Source organism: Sphaerodactylus townsendi, linkage group LG02 (assembly GCF_021028975.2).
Source record: "Sphaerodactylus townsendi isolate TG3544 linkage group LG02, MPM_Stown_v2.3, whole genome shotgun sequence".
NCBI classification, from domain to species: domain Eukaryota; kingdom Metazoa; phylum Chordata; class Lepidosauria; order Squamata; family Sphaerodactylidae; genus Sphaerodactylus; species Sphaerodactylus townsendi.
The window spans coordinates 63,734,833-63,753,255 of record NC_059426.1 but is presented as its reverse complement, the minus strand read 5'-3'; the positions used below and the strand labels follow the sequence as shown (position 1 = coordinate 63,753,255).

The 18,423-nt window shown below is 40.0% G+C and overlaps 1 protein-coding gene across 1 annotated transcript in view; it reads left to right on the top strand.

The window, feature by feature from the left end:
* The window catches only part of MAP3K2 (mitogen-activated protein kinase kinase kinase 2), a 43,493-nt gene that overhangs the window by 12,615 nt on the left and 12,455 nt on the right, over window positions 1–18,423 (top strand). The window contains exons 2-14 of the mRNA XM_048483634.1: window positions 287–357; window positions 2,792–2,910; window positions 3,245–3,285; window positions 5,848–5,947; window positions 7,714–7,827; window positions 8,471–8,558; window positions 9,481–9,611; window positions 11,092–11,171; window positions 11,300–11,367; window positions 12,343–12,435; window positions 14,630–14,836; window positions 15,464–15,612; window positions 17,486–17,617. Coding sequence (XP_048339591.1) covers window positions 354–357; window positions 2,792–2,910; window positions 3,245–3,285; window positions 5,848–5,947; window positions 7,714–7,827; window positions 8,471–8,558; window positions 9,481–9,611; window positions 11,092–11,171; window positions 11,300–11,367; window positions 12,343–12,435; window positions 14,630–14,836; window positions 15,464–15,612; window positions 17,486–17,617 — 1,326 coding nt within the window. The 5' untranslated portion in view covers window positions 287–353. The remainder of the gene's footprint in view (window positions 1–286; window positions 358–2,791; window positions 2,911–3,244; window positions 3,286–5,847; window positions 5,948–7,713; window positions 7,828–8,470; window positions 8,559–9,480; window positions 9,612–11,091; window positions 11,172–11,299; window positions 11,368–12,342; window positions 12,436–14,629; window positions 14,837–15,463; window positions 15,613–17,485; window positions 17,618–18,423) is intronic.

Below are 18,423 nucleotides of genomic sequence, written 5' to 3'. Positions count from 1 at the left end.
CACCTTTAACTGTTGACACCAGTGATTGAACTGGAGCCTTTCTGTTCAAAACATGTGCTCTATCGTTAAGCCACAGCCTTGCTGATTCTTACATCAGGTTTCACATGTTGTCTCCACTTGTTGTTTTAACTGGTTTTGATCAGCCCTGTCTCTGTTGTCTTCTCTTTCCACCACTGTTGTCACTGACAATCTTTTTCTTTTCTTTTTTAAGAGCTGAATTGTTGTATTCTCTAGACCTCTCTAGACTTTGGTGATGTCATAACTTTTCTGTTGTTGCTTTATGTAGGCAATAAAAGGATACTAATGGGAGAGCCATTCTTTTGAAATTCAGGACTTCTGGGCTGGCTGACGTTATGGGTGAGTTTCTTAAAAATGGAGTCCAACTTTTGAGTTTATTAAAGTCCTCATCTCTGCCTTGCTTATAATATAGATATGTTTGAATGTTGCAGACACTGATAATTCATTATAATTTTGTAGTCTAATACACCTTGGTCCTAAAACTGCTAATTTGCTAGGAGGAATTCCTTCACAATGGTGAAGCCTGCTCTGATTTTAAAATATTAAAATATGATCTTGTAAATTGCAGTGTTGAATGATAGCATATGAAAGGGAAACAAGAAGATATTGTATTCTTTGATTTCCTTATGCCTCTTTTGACTGCCTTGAGGTACATTTTGAGTAGCCTGTTGCAGGTCCCCCTGGATTTTTTCTGCTTACTGCAGAAGCCCTTGTGCATGCTGTCATGGAGACTTGAGCCCACTGATTGCTTATCTCAGACTAAACACAAGAATGACAGTAAAGGGTCATAGTGGGGTATGTACACTGAACCAAGTGTCTTGTGTTAAGTTTGGAGTTCACTGACCATATAACAAGGATCTGTGTCAAATTGAAATGGTTTGAAAACATGAATGTCTTACAGTAGAGTGATTCTAGCTTAGGCCTCCAGAAATCAGCAGGTTTGAGCTGGAGTAACTACATAGGAATACATTGTTGACATTGAAGTGACAGTTTCCCTCCCCTCATTGGTCCAGTTTTTCTGCTACTCCACCTCTGCAATACAATTAGTGCATTGTGCTTTCCCCACCGGGCCCTGCACAAGCCTCCCCTTTTCCTCATGTATTGAACTATGATAGAAATTGCAGTCTTACTTTTATTTATCTTTCTCTGAGCAAGGGATATATCATAGGTTACAGTATGTTTAACTTGCTCCTAGCCTTCCACAAGCCATGCCTGGCATCCAGCTTTAGACTGGCACACCTCTGCAGGTTGCAGACTTTTCTGGGTTGGGTGCCACAGAACTCTGAAGCAGCCCCGCAGCCTTCTGTTTGCCCTACCCGCCAGTGTAAATGCCATTTATACTGTTGGGGTGGGAAAATGCGCCAGCAAGACCACGCGCGCTGGGCTCCAAGAGCCGATTTATGTACACACACACTCACCCCAGGTTAGGATTTATATTTTCAGAACCTGAGCCCTTGAGTGCTATAAATGACTTCTATGTTTTTGCCTTTTATAATATCAATACTTCGTTTTGTCTCTTTCCCAAGAGAATTCCTAAGCAGTTTTTAGTTCTCAGCAGATGACTGGATGAAAAATGTTGGTCAGCTTGACAGCTGCAACACATAGTATGTTTAAAAGTTGAGCCAAACATCATCTGAAAGAATCATGCCATCCCCTTAACGTTTTCTTCTTGGGCACAAATTAAGATTACAAAACGTGGTAATCTTGTAAAATAATTCACATCTACTGGAAATGATCTTTATTACATAATGAAGAAGATAATTGGATTAAAAAATTGTACAACTTTATGGTTGTTTGGATGTTTTCAGAGCTTTTTTTTATAAAATGACCTGCTTTGGTAGGGTGGCATGCTTTCACATGACAGAATTTTTCTTCAGCCAGGAAAATAGTTTGTGCCATTTAGAAGCTTGCTTTTCCAACCACACCAGTTAAAATAAAACATAATTCATGTGATGCCTGTTAATCTTGGTGTACATATTTTGAAAGCTTGTGAAAAGAATCATCCAAATAATTTTTAGATCAGACTTGTTTTATCCTCCTGAGAGATTCCTTAAAACAGGTCTCAGCTTTAATTTTCAAAAATTGTGACCTGAGCTATGTGTTACAGTGTAGATCAGATCACTTTTTAACATTAAACAGGCTGGGGAGTGGGTTTTGAATTAGGGTCATGGTTTGAGGAGAATTGAGAAGTTATCCCCCTTTTTCTTTGTGCAGATAGAAATTGAGGTGTTTTCTACAACCTATATATTGCTAATATCTGAGTTAAGAAAAAAGATTGATATTATACTTGACTTTCTTTTCTCTACTGGGACTAACAGAGCTGGGTAAAAGAGAAAATGGTACAACACAAAGAGTTAGACTTTTCCCTACCAATATCATAGCACAAACCAAATTGGGGCTGTTTCAGTTGTGTTTCAACCATAAAATATATGGCTGGAATCCTCTAAATGTTGCTCCCCTTGCACTTTTCTCTTACCGCTGCAGAGGCTTTTCTCCTCTAGATCACTTTCTTCCTCCACTGCCATCACTTCTGTGTGTGTAAAATCTCCTTGAGAAACATCTCTTGCACATGGAAGTGCTTCTGACAGGGAAAGTGAGCATCACAGTGGAGAAAAACTTTCATAGCGGATAGAGAGAAGTGTGAGGGAAACTATGACATAGGATCTGCCAAACTCTGACATAGGATCAAAGATCTGGCCATAGATCTCCCATATAATTCATCCTTAAATCAGTGACTGAAGCTGTCTAATAATGGACTTTTTTCCCCGAGCAGATGAGCAGCAAGCTTTGAATTCAATCATGCAGGATTTAGCAGTCCTACATAAGGCAAGTCGTCCCATGTTGCCTCTACAAGAAACTGGCAAAGGGAAATCACCTTCACCAAAAAAACAGGTAAGCCTTTAAAGTGTTTGTTTAGCACAGTGAAGAATATGTACTTGCGTTTAGTTGTGATTTTTCACTTTCAAAGAACGTTCCTCTTAGCAGTGTGAATATTCTTGAAATGTTTTAATGAACTAAAAGAAATGGGATGCGCACAACAAATGTTTTGACAAGTATGCTTCATCCCAAATTCCAATTTTCTAAGTGTGGGTATCCCATGATAGTGTTGCTAGTATTGCAAGAACATTTATTGGCTCTGTAATTTGGGTCAGAATTACACAAACTTGAGTCCCCCTTTACTTTTTGTTCTTTTAAAAAAAATTAAATATGTATTATTCTCTTACAGAATGACATTCGAGTCAAATTTGAACATCGAGGCGAAAGAAGGTAAAGAGAATAATCTGTTTGTCATCTTCATTTACTAATTCATGAATACGGCTGAACTTATTTTAATGATACCAGAATCCAATCCAAGTTAACGATTTATAGCAGCACAACATAGTTTAAGTAAATTATTTAAACAGTACAATATAAATATTTGAAAAATGGAAATTTATTGAAATCTGCCGAAATACATGATTTAATTAGAATTTGTTGTTGATCCCAGAATATGGGGGGGGGGGGTGTTGGTTGGTTTATTTTCTTATATTTTTATTCATAAAAGTTAGTAGGTTCTATATTGACTTCATGAGAGTGAATCTTGAAAGTGTCTGTCTTCCATCTTCCTGAGAATTTTCTTCTAGTTATTTTCATGAACAAATTTAAACACCAGCATTATGAGTATGTTAGTTGGAAGGGTTAAATGGTGTTCTGCGTTCCCCTTGCTAGGGTAACCTCTCTACTTTAATAACCAAAGCAAGTTCCTGTAGAAAAAAGCCATACACCTTGGCTCCTCAACCTGTTACCACAACTTAGGGCTTCCTGAGAACATCTGAACTGACGCACTGAGAAGACACTCTTCCAGCATGGTACTAGGACAGCAACAAAGTGCCAGGGTAGAAACCCCAGAAAAATACATCGTAACAAACCAAGTAGCACCCATGCAATTGAGGACTTGGGGAAGAGATTAACAATCCAATTTGGGGGTGGGGGTGGTGAATTCCTCTCAGATGGTGGTATGGGTTTACGCTGGCAGATTTGCCCTCTTAAGTTTGTGGACTGCTGTGGAGTCCTGGAACACTTGGTCATGGCATCCAGCTCTGTGCTGACACTCCCACACTGTGGCCAGCTGCGTTAGCATGGTTGGGGTGTTCCAATGGCGTTCCAGGGGGTGGGGCTGACAGTAGTCAACCTCCAGAGCCCACTCAACCCCTGTGTGCCAGTGGAATCGTGGCATATCTCTTCTCTGGCCTGTGCAGGATTAGGAGATGAGGGTTTGTCTGTTTTGTTTGTTTGTTTTTTTGCTTTTTCAGGCTTCCTGTGCTGCAGGAAAGCCCTGTGGAGCAGGCCAAGAAATGCCAAAGCCGTCCTTGCCCACCTGACAGCTCTGGGTTGAGCTGTAAGAGAAACAGAAATAAATTGTATTAAACAAAGCCAAAATGAAGTTTTTTAATGGTTTATTATAAAAGAGAAAAAAAGGGAAAGGGTGGTTGGATTCCAGAAGAAGGTAGAAAAAGACCACAAAACATGGAATGACAGACAGCAATATCAACACAGAGAGGGTCAAATGAAAAATAGTACCCTTAAACTAGCTATATGAAACACACATTATCGAAGCTGTAGCAGGTTTCTCAGCGCATGTTGGTTGAAGCAAGAGGTTGAAGGAGTCATTAACTCATACCTAACCTACAGTTTCTGCTGTAGACTGACAACTGTAGACAAGGAGAAATCTTTAAGCCAGCCTCCTTTCTAAGAATGACAAGCTTATTTCTCCATGCAAACTCCCATCTCTGAAGTGAGGGCTACTGGTCCCATCAGAGCCATAAACAATATAGTCCCACCCCCTTCACGCATGTAGTCACGGCTCTGAACTTCTATGACAAATGGATGGTCTGGTCCAAATCAGATTGTCCTTTGCACAAAAAGAATTAAATCTGCCAGGATGGTCTGATGTGGAATGGAAATCATTGGGACATTCTAATAAAACTTACAGTGGTCCCAGATCACAGACACTCTAGGTGGCACTTTTGCCCTAGTAAGGTATTTATGTCATAAGTGTATCACCTGACGCAGTTACACAGCGAATATTTGAGGGAGAACCTTAAACTTCAGTCAAAATAGGAGAATTTTAATGGCATGTGGACTTATGCAATTCAAGCTTGTACATGATTTCTAAATGGATCTTTATGATAAATTAAACTGGATGTAAGCAAGCCTACTTTCTAAGAATGACAAGCTTATTTCTCCATGCAAACTCCCAATTCTGAAGTCAGGGCTACTGGTCCCATCAGAGCCAAGGCTGCTGATAAAATTATGCTGCTATTCAAGAGCCAGCATGGTGTAGTGATTAAGGACATGGACTCTGTTCTGGAGAACTGGGTAGATTTCCCGCTGTTCCACATGAAGCCTGCTGGGTGACCTTGGGCTAATCAGAATTGTCTCAGAACTCTCTTATCTCCACCTACCTCACAAGTTGCCTGTTGGGAAGGGAAAGAGGCGATTGTGAGCTGCTTTGTAACTCCTTACAGTAGAGAAAAGCAGGTTATAAAAGCCAGCTCTTTTTATTCCTCTTCTTTCCTCCTCTTGTATATAGAAAATGTTGCAGTATTTTTGGAATGTTTAAGTGTTTTATGTGCTTCAGATAAAATGAGGAAAGATGCAGGCCTCATCCCCAGTACTTAGGAGGATTTCCTTTCAATATCAGGATCTTCTTGTGGGTTCTCACTTGAGTTTTCTGTTTAGTGAATGGAAGTGGAAGAGAGAAGACTTCACTTTTTTGTGAGTTAAATGTTATTTAATTGCCTTGTGTTTTCATGTCCTTTGATTTTCCCTTCAAACCATGTATTACAGAATTCTGCAGTTTACTAAACCTGTCAAGCTAGAAGATCTTTCATCAAAAGCTAAAGTTGCCTTTGGACAGTCCATGAGTTTGCATTACAGCAATAATGAGGTATTCCTGATTCACTGTTTGTAGGGGTGGCGCATAGACATTTGGGTAGCTGAACTGTTTGAAATTAAAACTGGGTACTCTTTTGAAGGTGGCCAATAAGCTGCAAAGCTGTGAGTTTTGCCCACTGTGGGTACTCTGCTTTCCTTTTACTATGTTCAATTCCTTTCTCACACATATACACAGTATATGACCCACCATGGTATTGTGATGTGACTGTGAATAGGAATCTTCCTCTCAAGGATGCTCAGAGGTTACATTTCTTCCAATGTGACATATGCCCCCTACCTAGTACAAGCCTGTGTGTGTACCAAATGCCTTAATTGTAGATTGATAGGTGATATGAAAGAGCGTTTGAAAGGAGTATTCTGTCAGGAAATATATCTGATTGTTTTAGAGATTTATAATCCATTTTGCAGTATAAACCTTCCAAGATGCTTTACAAAACTACTTCTGTAGAAGTTCAACCAGTAGAAATAGCAGTAAAATCAGCAGTCATCAGGATAAAAACATGCAACAGTTAATGGCAAATGAAAAAATCTTAAATACTGTTGCTTTCAAAGGAATTGAATGGACTGTGCTTGGCACTGTAATGTTTAACACTGATAGCACCAGGTGAGCATAAGCAAAACGTTCCAGTGGTTGGACACCACTAATCTCTCATGGTCCATTTGTTTTGCCTCTGAATAGCAGGATACATGGGTCTCAGCCAGTCATCTCAATTGATGGGCAGTTGGTTGTGGAAGAAGGTGGTCCTTTAGATATGTAGGCCATTTAGAACATAAGTAGCACTTTCCGTTGAGTCTGAAAATCTATAAGCCAGTGAGGATCTCTTTATTTCATAGTGAGGATAATATGCTCTTGGAGGTCAGTTGGAGTTAGCAGTCTGCTTACTGCATTTTGCATCAGTTGAAATTTCCAAGCACTTTTCAATGGCAGCTTCATGTGTAATGCATTATGGTAAGCTAGCATGGATGTTGGTAGCTGGTGTACACCTTGGCCTGCTTTTTAAAATGGGCTGCCCGTTTAGAAGGCGATGCTAAGAATTAACATAATCTTTGATAAATATGAAAGAAATTGAACTGACTGAGGTCTTGCTGAACTGTCTTCAATGTAACTGACAAGCAGCTTATACTAGCCCATATTTGGTCTTAAGCTACTGAAAGTAGAGAATAAGTAATACAGGTTACGTTAACATGGATTATTTTTGTATAATAAGCTGTTCACTTGATTCTTCATCATGGTTGGAAATTCCATACTCAAATCAATTGGTTCAGCATTTTTGGCGAAAAAAATGCTAGCTATGGCAGCCCATTTTAATCTGCTGTGGTGGGGCCAGACCTTAGACAAGGTGCCTACCCTTTAACAGTTTCAGAAAGGTGAGTCTGCAGTGAAATCAATCTTCCCTCTAATGGCTGGAATTCTTTCCTTGGAACGAGGAGTTATCAAACTTGAGGGGAGGCTGGGAGTTTTCCTGGAATTACGACTGATCTCCAGATCACGACACTCAGTTCCCCAGGAGGGGACGGCAGTTTCAGAAGGCTGAATTTATGGCAACACATCCCTGCCAAGCCCCATTCCCTATCTCCAAATCTCAAAAAAAAAAAAAATCCCAAGCCAGAATGGGCAACCCTACTTGGAACTGTTGCAGCTCTAGGTTCTGGTATTAAGATGTCTCTAACAAGGAAATAGGTTGTTCCTCAGTCACACCACCTGTGGTCAGTTTAGGTTTTGTCCTTTAACCTTTTCTGTGTTTGTTTTATATCTAGCTGGTAATCCCGTTAACCACCCAAGAGGACTTGGACAAAGCTATTGAGCTCCTTGATCGCAGTGTTCACATGAAAAGCCTCAAGATATTGCTTGTTGCCCATGGAAACAACCAGGTGTGAACATATGCGTATAATGCATGTATAAACAATGAACGTACTATATTATATATAGCAAATATGTATACTTCTGTACAACTCACATGTAAAATAAACGGCATAAATCTCCCATGGTGTGCATGGTGCTTGAGCTGCTGTCCCAGCTCTGGTACCATGATGTAATTTTTTCTTCCTTTTACTTGATTCATCAGACCATTGGAAAAGGAAATACAGATGTGGCTCAAAGGAGACTAAAGAAAAAAATGCATTACATTTTGAACTTTTATTTTTTGCCTATTACTACAGATTGTTATCATGAATGATGAGTGCAAATGTAGTCAGTTTATGTACTAGAAGGGAATGTGTTTGGAATTAGGATATTTTTCCTTGTTTTGAAATATTCCAATTTGCATGTTATAAATCTTTTTTGTTTCTGTTTCATTGTCCATTTAATGTATTGATCACACTGTGGAAAGGAGGGTGATAAATTGAAAAGTGTATTTGGGACTAAAAAACATCTCTAGTACACCCACCATTAGATTATTCTCTGATAAAAGTTATGACAACATCTTGCTCACTCAAAAAATAATATTTTTTTCTATGACCTGAGGGTATATTATAAATTATGAGGGGATAAACTATAACACGCTTTCACCTCCAGGGTAACATGGAGCCTTTGCCATCATTGGAAGACTTGGATAATACAGTGTTCAGAGTGACAGAGAGGAAGAGCAGGCTTTCTGTAATAGGTAATGCAGTTTTATGTTTCTGTAATTTTGAGGTGTATTTGGAAATGAAGATAGCCTTTGGTTGTTGAACATTTCTTACAAGTAGTTTGATTTTTCCTTCCATGAAGGGTGGCATTCCATATATCAACTTTAAACCTCAATAGTCCATGCAAAAATAATTCATCTAAATCTGTAACAAAAAGGAAGTTTTACTCCACAAAGTTAAATTTCCAAAGGGGAGAGTTGCTTATGTACAAATTTGGGATACACTCTCCACATTAAGAGTTTCAGTCATGGGAGTGTTAGAAAAAGTCACTCATCTAAAACTGTAACAATGGGAAGAAGTTATGTTCAAATCTCTATCTGCTGGAAAATTTATCTAGAGGATTCCTCCAGTCCTCAAGCAGTTTTGGCTGCCAAAAAAAATCTATCAGAAGCCTGATTCTGAATAATAGACAGCTTACTACTTGGTTTTATTTCTGTTCTTTCATATCTGGGCTTGCCAGAATTGGACAAATCTTACAGACGGAATAAGCTGTTTCAGGTTACTTCAGCAAAATCCTGATCTTATTTGATATCGCATGTGTTTGTCTTAGGATACTCTTCACAGAAATAGAAAGAATTCCTGGTATATGGGAGGGGAGATACTACGGTACTTCTGATTAGAAGAGCTGTGTTGCAGAGGATTTGGGTGTCACTCATTTTTTCCCTTGAAATACCGTGTTTGTCCCACTGAGAGATGACAAGCACAAACCGTATAGTTACTTTTCAAAATTGTTGAGTGATAAAATGACACACTGATTTCCTGGTTTTAGTGGTGTGTTTCTGTGGAGACTGGGGAATGTTTTAAATATGTTTGGCCATGGTAGTATGTTTTCAATGTTGTTGGAGGGTGGAGGATTTTATTGTGATCGATTCAAATATACTTCTTAAAAATTAAAAGGTTATTATGCTCGTGATAGAAGCTCACCCCCTCCAGGATACATTCCAGATGAGCTGCACCAGGTGGCCCGGAACGGGTCATTCACCAGTATCAACAGTGAGGGAGAGTTCATTCCAGAAAGCATGGACCAGGCAAGTACATTTTCCCTATTCTTGAATGTGGTGGAAGGGGCAATTATATGGAGGCACTTGCTGTTTATATTTCAAACTATCATATCATTTGTGCATGCTATTGTCCAAACGGGATAGTGTATCCTTCTTCCTGAAGGCAGAAATTCCCTCCAGATAGTTTTGTATCATAGTTTATTTATCAAATAGCTTAGCTCTAGAAAATCGGAAAAGCCTCCTCTCTTCTTTTTTGTATACTTAGTCCATGGTAGGCGTTCCCCTTTAAAGTTTCTTCATTGTTGTTCTGTTCTGTTACACATTACCACTGTACTTGTGCAGGCCAGCTATTGAGGGATTCTTCCAGTATTTTCTTTAGCCTTAGGTTTGGGGGAGCCCCTCTCCCTCAGATCACGCCAGCAACCTTTTTCCTGCCCAAAGGTCACATTCTCCAAGGAGGCATTCCCCTTTCCCTCAATTCGTTCTTTGCTGCTGTGATAACAGGTCAGACTTCCAGCATCTCTGACAGCTAGTCTTCTCAGTGAGTTTTTTGTCGCCTCAGTCTGTCCAATCTCTTTTAAAAATAAGAAACATTGCAAAAAGCGTCTTTTTAACATGTGCCAAGTGCAGTACAAAAATAACACTGTTCCCTTTGTCTTCTATGACTGGGAGAACGACCCCTGTAAATACTGTTTGCAATTTACCCCAAAGGCCCACTCAGATCATGTGGTGCATTAAAGGCCAGTCTGAGGCTCTTTGTCAACACATCCACAGTCTGATTTCCCAGCTCATCAGGCAACTGTTGTCAAACACTGTCTCCTTCTCAACACTGTGCCATACCTGCTTGAGATGGACGGTCTCCTTGATATTGACCATCAATGTTCCCACCTAGGCCCAGTTCATTATACAGTTGGGGTAGGAGCCCAGGGGCCTCTTGACATGGAAGCTTCTGCTCCCCTCAGTATTGAACTTCTTTGTCTCTGGTGACAGAGGCTGCTGTCAGAAGGAGGGCCAAACTCCTCTGTTGTCCAGGCAATTCCTCCCCTTCATTGGGCAGAGAATCTTCTCCTTCCACAGAGGGTTACATTTTCAAAGTTCCCTTGGTTCCTTTGTATCCGGGAAAGTGATTGAGATCTCATTCATTTTATTTTGCGTCAAGGGTTTGATCCCTGCGGGTTTTCATGTGGGTGCCATTTAGGGATGTAGAAGCTGCATTTAATATGTACAATAAAGTCAAGATTAATGGCACTCTTTGAGAGCAAGACCCCTCACCCATATATGGAAACACAGTTCCTGTCTTTCTAGTTTTCTGCTGTATGTCTACACCCTTTTAATTTGCAGTTCAGTCTCTGCTTGTGATTACTGACAGAGGTATCACCCACGGCTCCTAGCAGTTGTTCAGATGCCTGAAGTTTAGGGGTTATCTTTTGAACAATAAAATCATTGCGCAGTTTGACTAAAGTATCATGTTGTTGATCATTCTTCAGTCTGTTGCACTTTCTTCCAGATGTTGGACCCATTATCACTGAGTAGTCCTGAAAACTCTGGCTCTGGAAGCTGCCCCTCTCTTGACAGCCCCTTAGATGGGTAAGAACCACTTGTATTTTGCACAACTTTTTCTTGCATTCTTTAAAACTGTTAGCCATAAAATATAAGAGCATTGAGATGGCTCATTGCAAAAGGCTAAAATAGTCCACCGTTGTTTGTGTCCCTAGAGACAGCTATCCCAAATCTCGAATGCCAAGAGCACAGAGCTATCCAGATAACCACCAAGAAATTTCTGGTAGGTAAAATAAATGTGCATGGGTGCAGTTAAAACTTTGTTGTAATTTGAATGTGTCTCTGGATATGTACAAGAAATGTAACAAACTGTAGTCCTATTTCTCTTGGTCTCAGGTTGCTATGGCAGAAGTACAGAATGCAAGAATACAACCCTGTGCCATACCCTTATCCATAAGATTAAACGTACATTTATAAGCCCCCAATGGAGCTGTGCTGTTGTTCTCAGACCTGTTCCCGTTAAATTTGATCTTGAACTAAATGAGTAAATTAATTTTGTTAAGTCTAACTATTACCTCAAGTCTTTTCTAACAGTACAGCTTGTATAACGAGCAAGGTGGCTAATAAAGCGGCAGGTTCTCTACTTGTGCAACCTGCAAACACCATCTTTTGGGTTGTTGGCTAGTAGACAAAACCTCTGGAAAGAACATATCTGTACTACCAAATTTTTAACAAATTCTTACCTCGCGTATATCTTGCCTGCGTACTTCTTGGCTGACTGGAAGAAAAGAGGGAAAAAGCTGTAGACTGGTTCAAACCTTAATAATAGGAAAAATGATTGTATCAAAGTGGTTCTTTTGCTCCCCTTCCTTCCTGTTGTATTCTAAAAACTGGATCATTGACAGAAGATACAGATATAGGGGAACAGACAGAAAAGGAAGAAGGAAGCTGGTGAAGTTTTTCAAAATCTTTCAACAATTTAATCAAACAGAAAGCGTCACTGATATAAATAGGTTTGGTTCCTTTACTTTGGCATACTATATAATTAATTATAAGAAGAACATTGACTGTCATGAATTTAAATGTATTCTGCATATTTTTCTTTTTTTCTGATAAGGTGGTGCTTTTTAAAATATCCCAATAAAAAGAAATAAAAAATACATCTGAAGGTGCTTGAAGTCATGATTAAGTCCTCTCTTTGTTCTAATTAGATTACTGAATAAGAAAACCACATGGTAACATTATTGTTCCCTTTCAGATTATGACCTCCCAATATTTGAGAAGTTTGGAAAAGGTGGAACTTACCCTCGAAGGTATCATATTTCATACCATCACCAAGATTACAATGATGGTGAGTGATGTACCATCACCAAGATTACAATGATGGCTTTTACAACACTGTTGGTGGATGTATACTGATCAAAGTCATTATGAATTGCACGATTAAATAAGCATATACAGTGAAATCTCGGTTTTGATGTCGGTTATTGTCAGTTTCGGTATTCATCGATTTTTTCCGTGAAAATTTTGTCTCAGTTTCCGTTGGTTGCCTCGGATTTCATTGGATTTTCTCCGCTTTCGTTGCCGGGCCCACGTGACCTCGCTGCTAATTTCCTATGGAAATTTCCTATGGGAATCATTGCCTCGGTATTTGTCAGTTTTGAATTTTGCCAATTGTTTTCGGACGGTTTACCGACAAAAACCAAGGGTTCACTGTAGTTATACGCTTTTCATTTTTTCCTGATCTTTTCTAGTTCAGAAATTGATTTTTTGGTTTATTTTATAAGATTGACAGCCATTTGAAAAAGAGTTTACTTTAGTTCCTTTATACTTTGCCTTTATCCCCCATGGGTATTCTTCATTTTATCCTGATAACAATTTTGTGATGTAGTGTAGGGTATAAGACTGGCCCAGGGTCACCTAGGAAGTTTCCAAGGCTGAGTTGGGAGTCAAGCCTTTAATCAAACCTGTAGTCAACTGTCGTTGACTCATAGAGGCTTCTAGTTTGCACTATGAATTAAAATAAATATATAAATTGAAATTGTACTTCTGTCCTTGGAAGAAAACCCTCTTAAAGGGATTTACTTTGCAATAACCTGCATGATATTGGGATGCAGATCTCCTAATCTAGAAATGTGATTTGCCTGCACCTGTTGACTGGTCTTAGAAGCGCATAACTTCAGTTAGGATTGTTCTGTTGGATTATTACCAGAAGCAACTTTTCAGAATCACTTTATGCATGTGTTCAAGTTTAATGAATGAAACAGATTCCTGAATGTTATTGAAATAGCTTATGGTTCAACTGGTCTCAGACCAGGAGTTCTAGCCAGCAGGGGTCACTCTCCCAAGCTCTTCACTGACCATCTGCATTGCTTTGCTTTATTTTCAGTTGGCACCCTAGTATACCCAGTACAGTCTCAAGAACTCTGTGCCCACATCCCTTCCTTTGCTGTCGTCTTCCCTTGGCTAAAAGGCCGTCTTGGTGCTCGCCTTTCTCTCCCCAGCCATTGTAGCTGTTTGCTCTGCTCAGCTTTATTTCACAGCTCTCTATCTGTCATCTGTCATCCTCTTCTGCTGCTTTCCACAGCTGTGTGTAACCTCTTGCCTTGGAGTTGGCCAAAGCTCTCTCAGTCCTTCCCTTGGCAGCCACTTTTGAAACCTCCAGATACTCCTGCCCTGCTCCTGCTTACACGTCTTTAGTTGCTCCAGCTGCCTCTTGTCTCTCTCTCTCCCTCAGAAATTGGAATTTGAGATAGCTGCAGTCTCTTTTTGAAGCATTCACTATACTAGCCTGCTTTGTCATAAAAGATAAACTCTGAGACTTCCAAAGAGTCCTGAAAGGGGAGTTTCATCCTATCCTTTGTAAGAACTCTGTCTCCAAACATTCATTCATTTAACTTTCTTGCACTCAGAACAGACTATTGAGACCTATATAGTCTCCTGAGACAGCAGCTCTCCCAACTGATGCTGAAGGCACAAACCCTATCTGATCTGAGCTGACAATGTATCAGTTTTTTCTATCTTTACCTTTCTCATTGGGCTTCCTTTGCCATCCATAGGCCCTGATTGGTGGTTGTATGATCTGCCCACACACTAAACAGGTATATAGGGGTGCGGTGGCTGACAGAAAGGGGCAGGGCCTCTGGCCATTCATCGCAGCCACTGTGTCACATCATCCGGGTACCACTTAAACACCATTTGGAAATAAATTGTATCACCTAGCAAATTTCATGGGCCCTAAGCTGACCAGAGCCCCCTGGAATGTTGGTGTCCTGTCCATCAGTACCCCTGGATCTGTTACTTGCATGTGTAATTTCCTAAGAAGCGATGATAATAGTACTACCTCTTTTCTTCTTCCAGAGAGGAGATCATATGTCTGGGGTTATTAATACTGCACACTCTTTGCAGTTGTATTTGATGTTAAGGCCTACAGTATGACATCAGATCTATTTTGGAACCTGTTTTTGCTTGCTTCCTCTGGAAAACACAGTGAAGCTGATGTTCTGTGATAGTCCATTGTGTGGCTTTCTTATTCCTCTCTATAGGCCGTAAAACTTTTCCAAGGGCTAGAAGGACCCAGGGAAACAGCCTACGCTCCCCAGTTAGTTTCAGCCCAACAGATCACTCACTGAGCACAAGCAGCGGGAGCAGTGTTTTCACTCCAGAATATGAGGATGGCCGGATGCGGAGAAGAGGAAGCGACATAGACAATCCTACCCTGACTGTAATGGATATCAGCCCTCCTAGCCGCTGTAAGGAAAAATATTACACTTGTTAAGTTGGATCCTGCCTTGTCCCTTTCCCTTTGTGTAAGTGGAACCACACCTGGTGGATTTTCCACATCTGGCTGCATCCTTAATTATCCACTAAGTCAATACAGCAGAATTGTAATTACTTAAACATAGTTACAGGCTTGTTAGGTGGCTACTCAGTCCAAAATAGCAAGATTTTTATGTTCTTAATTGCACAGATCAATTTCAGGAGATGTTGTTAGTCCATGCATTAATGGTACTGCCACACTTGATGAAATATATTGGTTATATGTACTGAGCGTTTGAAGATAAACATGTTCAGCTTGTTTGGTCTACAAGACAGGTAAATGGGATCCCTTTGATTTTTAGCTTATTTAGTTTCATTAGTAAGCAACATTTCATAGGAGTTTCTTTAATAAATAGTAGAAATATAAAACTAGTTTAGATTAGTTTGGGTCATAGATAAACTTCCGGAGATAAGTAAATATTAAAACCCGGGGTTATAAAACATAACAATTTAATAGGTTTGTGCTGCTTACATGAAAAGTTAAGAAACATTCTGAAGGGCGTGTCCTTTGATACTTTTCTTTGAATGACTTAATATGTAAAAACCCTTTCTACTTTCAGCACCGAGAGCACCAACAAATTGGAGACTTGGTAAATTATTGGGCCAGGGTGCATTTGGCAGAGTTTACTTGTGCTATGATGCGGACACAGGACGAGAACTGGCTGTCAAACAAGTTCAGTTTGATCCTGATAGCCCAGAGACCAGCAAGGTAAGAGAACTGGGAAAGGCGCATCAGAAATTCCTTGCCTCTGAAGCAGGCAGTTATCTGTCTTAATGAAGAGATGCTTGTTCTTAACTGATAGATCTGTGTGCACTCAAACACCTGTGCCTTTTAATTGTTTCCACTTCATTGAAGTGTGCAAAGGACATGTAAGCTTCTGATTTCATCTTGAAGTGAACATTAATGTTTGTAGAGGAAGAAGAAGAGTTGGATTTATATCTCCCCTTTCTCTCCTGTAATGAAGAAGAGTGTGGATTTATATCCCCTCTTTCTCTCCTGTAGGAGACTCAAAGGGGCTTACAAACTCCTTTCCCTTCCCCCCTCACAACAAACACCCTGTGAGGTAGGTGGGGCTGAGAGAACTCAGAAGAACTGCGACTAGCCCAAGGTCACCCAGCTGGCATGTGTTGGAGTGGACAGGCTAATCTGAATTTCCCAGATAAGCCTCCACAGCTCAGGCAGCAGAGCAGAAAATCATACCCGGTTCCTCCAGATTAGAGTACACCTGCTCTTAACCACTACGACACTGCTGCGCCATCAAGGAGAGCTTGATGGTTCAGTGGAAAATAAAGCCATACAGTCTAGAATGTGAATTTTGTAGGCTCTTATTTCTGCCTATGAAATAATTGAAAGAGTATACTACAGTCTTGTCTGTCTCGTTTCATTGGCACAATGGAAAGAATTCGCAAATGAAAATGATTGTAGTGATCTGTTGGCTACAATCAAATGTGTAGATTACCTCATCACTTCCAGAGTATTGTGTCCTAGAAACTTTGGTTGGAACCTCTTCCCACAATGGAAGAACCTTCCACTGTTAGCAGGATGGAGTCCTAGGATCCAATCCCATGGCTAGTTTTTTAGTTGATGTTATTGTCCTTGTCAAGTGGCTCTCCTGTATGTACATTCAGGACTGCTGTTTTTTTCTGACTTGAAATATAACGTCTTACCACTGCTCATGCACCATTCACAGTTTGTATCTTTGACACAGCTAAGGGAAAAATTAGTTGCATTGTACTTTACAATCTGATAAAATGTATGAATGTCAATGGTAGAATCCACTTTTTATCACTGCAGTGAGTCAGGAAGGAGTACTGAAACACAACGAATTGAGAACTGTTCCTATGTTTCTCATTGAAATTAATAGGAGCAGTTGAATGGTTCATGCCCTGTATGAGAGTACTACAATGCCCCCTTCAAGGGGCTGCCCTTGAAGACTATTTGTAAGTTGAAGTTAGTACAGAATGTTGTGGCCAGAAAGTTTACTGGAGTAAGTCAAGTGGCAGACTATTTCACTCCAGTCTTATTCCAGCTACACTGGCTCCCAATTTGCTTCCATGCCCAATTCAAGGTTCTATGTTGACCTTTAAAGACCTATATAGATTGGGACAAACTGCCTTTAGGACTGTACCTGACCACTGTTTATCTTCACACACCCTAATTTGGTCGCTTTCATCATCTGAGGCTAGACAGATGACAAACTGAGAAAGTGCCTTTTAGGCTGTGATGCTAGAACGTTGGGACTCCTTCCCCAGGGAGAGCTTTATCTTTCACGAGTTGGTGAAGAGTTTTTGGTTTTGTTTGGCATTCTCTCACTAACTCTTATTAACCTTCCTTCCTCCATGTTTGTGTGCCTTAGTGTTTGTGATGTTTTGTTTTAAAAAATATTTATGTTTGAAACATTTGCCGCATTGGGAATCTGAGTTGGGTAGAAAGGTAGTATAGAAGTGCTTTAAATAAACAAACAATACTGAGCAACTTGATGGGCATCTCTGTAGCTTCTTTGAGATTCAGACTGTATCTGAAATCTCCCAAGTTTAGTCTACTAAACTCCAGTATATTTTAGTATATTCTTGCTTTTCAGGAAGTGAATGCACTTGAATGTGAGATTCAGCTGTTGAAAAACCTACTGCATGAGAGGATTGTTCAGTATTATGGCTGCTTGAGGGACCCCCCAGAAAGAACACTCTCTATATTCATGGAATATATGCCAGGGGTAAGCCAAAGATCAATTTCTACAGTGTGTATGCACCATCAAATGAATCAGTTTGCATACAGGATGCTTTTTAGAACTTATCTGTTTGACGGTACACAGTGTTTTGTATTGCTTGCCAACAGGAAGCCTTTATACAGTCCTCCTTCTGACTGCATTAGTGGCTGACTCTTATTTATCATGTATTCAGCCTAAATGGCAAGTTACACCCATCATTCCTAGGTATTTCTTTCATGTGAACCATATTTGGCATCCTTATTTCATTGACTTGATTTAGATATAACATCAAAGCGTGGTTTTCCATCATATGAGCAAGTTGGGAGATCTATGCTCCATCCTTTCCCTGTGTGCTACCTACAAACCAGGGAACAACTAATTTAGATCACAGGTGCAAACCAGAGTTTGTTAGTTCAAATGTAATGCCAAGCTTGGGTTTGCTGAAAACCAGGAAGTTAGTAATTGTAACGTATGAGGAGAGGAGAAAGTGCACAGTGATGACAGAACTGGCAAATAAGGATATGTTTAATTGTGATTTTCCAGCTGTGATTGTCTTAAATAATTAGTTTGATCCCAGTGGTACACTTTAAACAGTTTGGTTAAATGTGGTCATCTTAACTATTATCAACTTTCAGTTTGTATTGTCTTTTGACCTAATAAAAATGTGGTCTGGTGAAAGGGACATGAAAACAGACTATCTAAGCATGTGGCCATCATGTAGAACGCTGCTTCCTGGAAAGAAAAAGCCCGCATCTAGTGACATAGCAAAGTGTGTGGAGCTATAGGAATTGCCCCATTTGGGTTCTTACTTT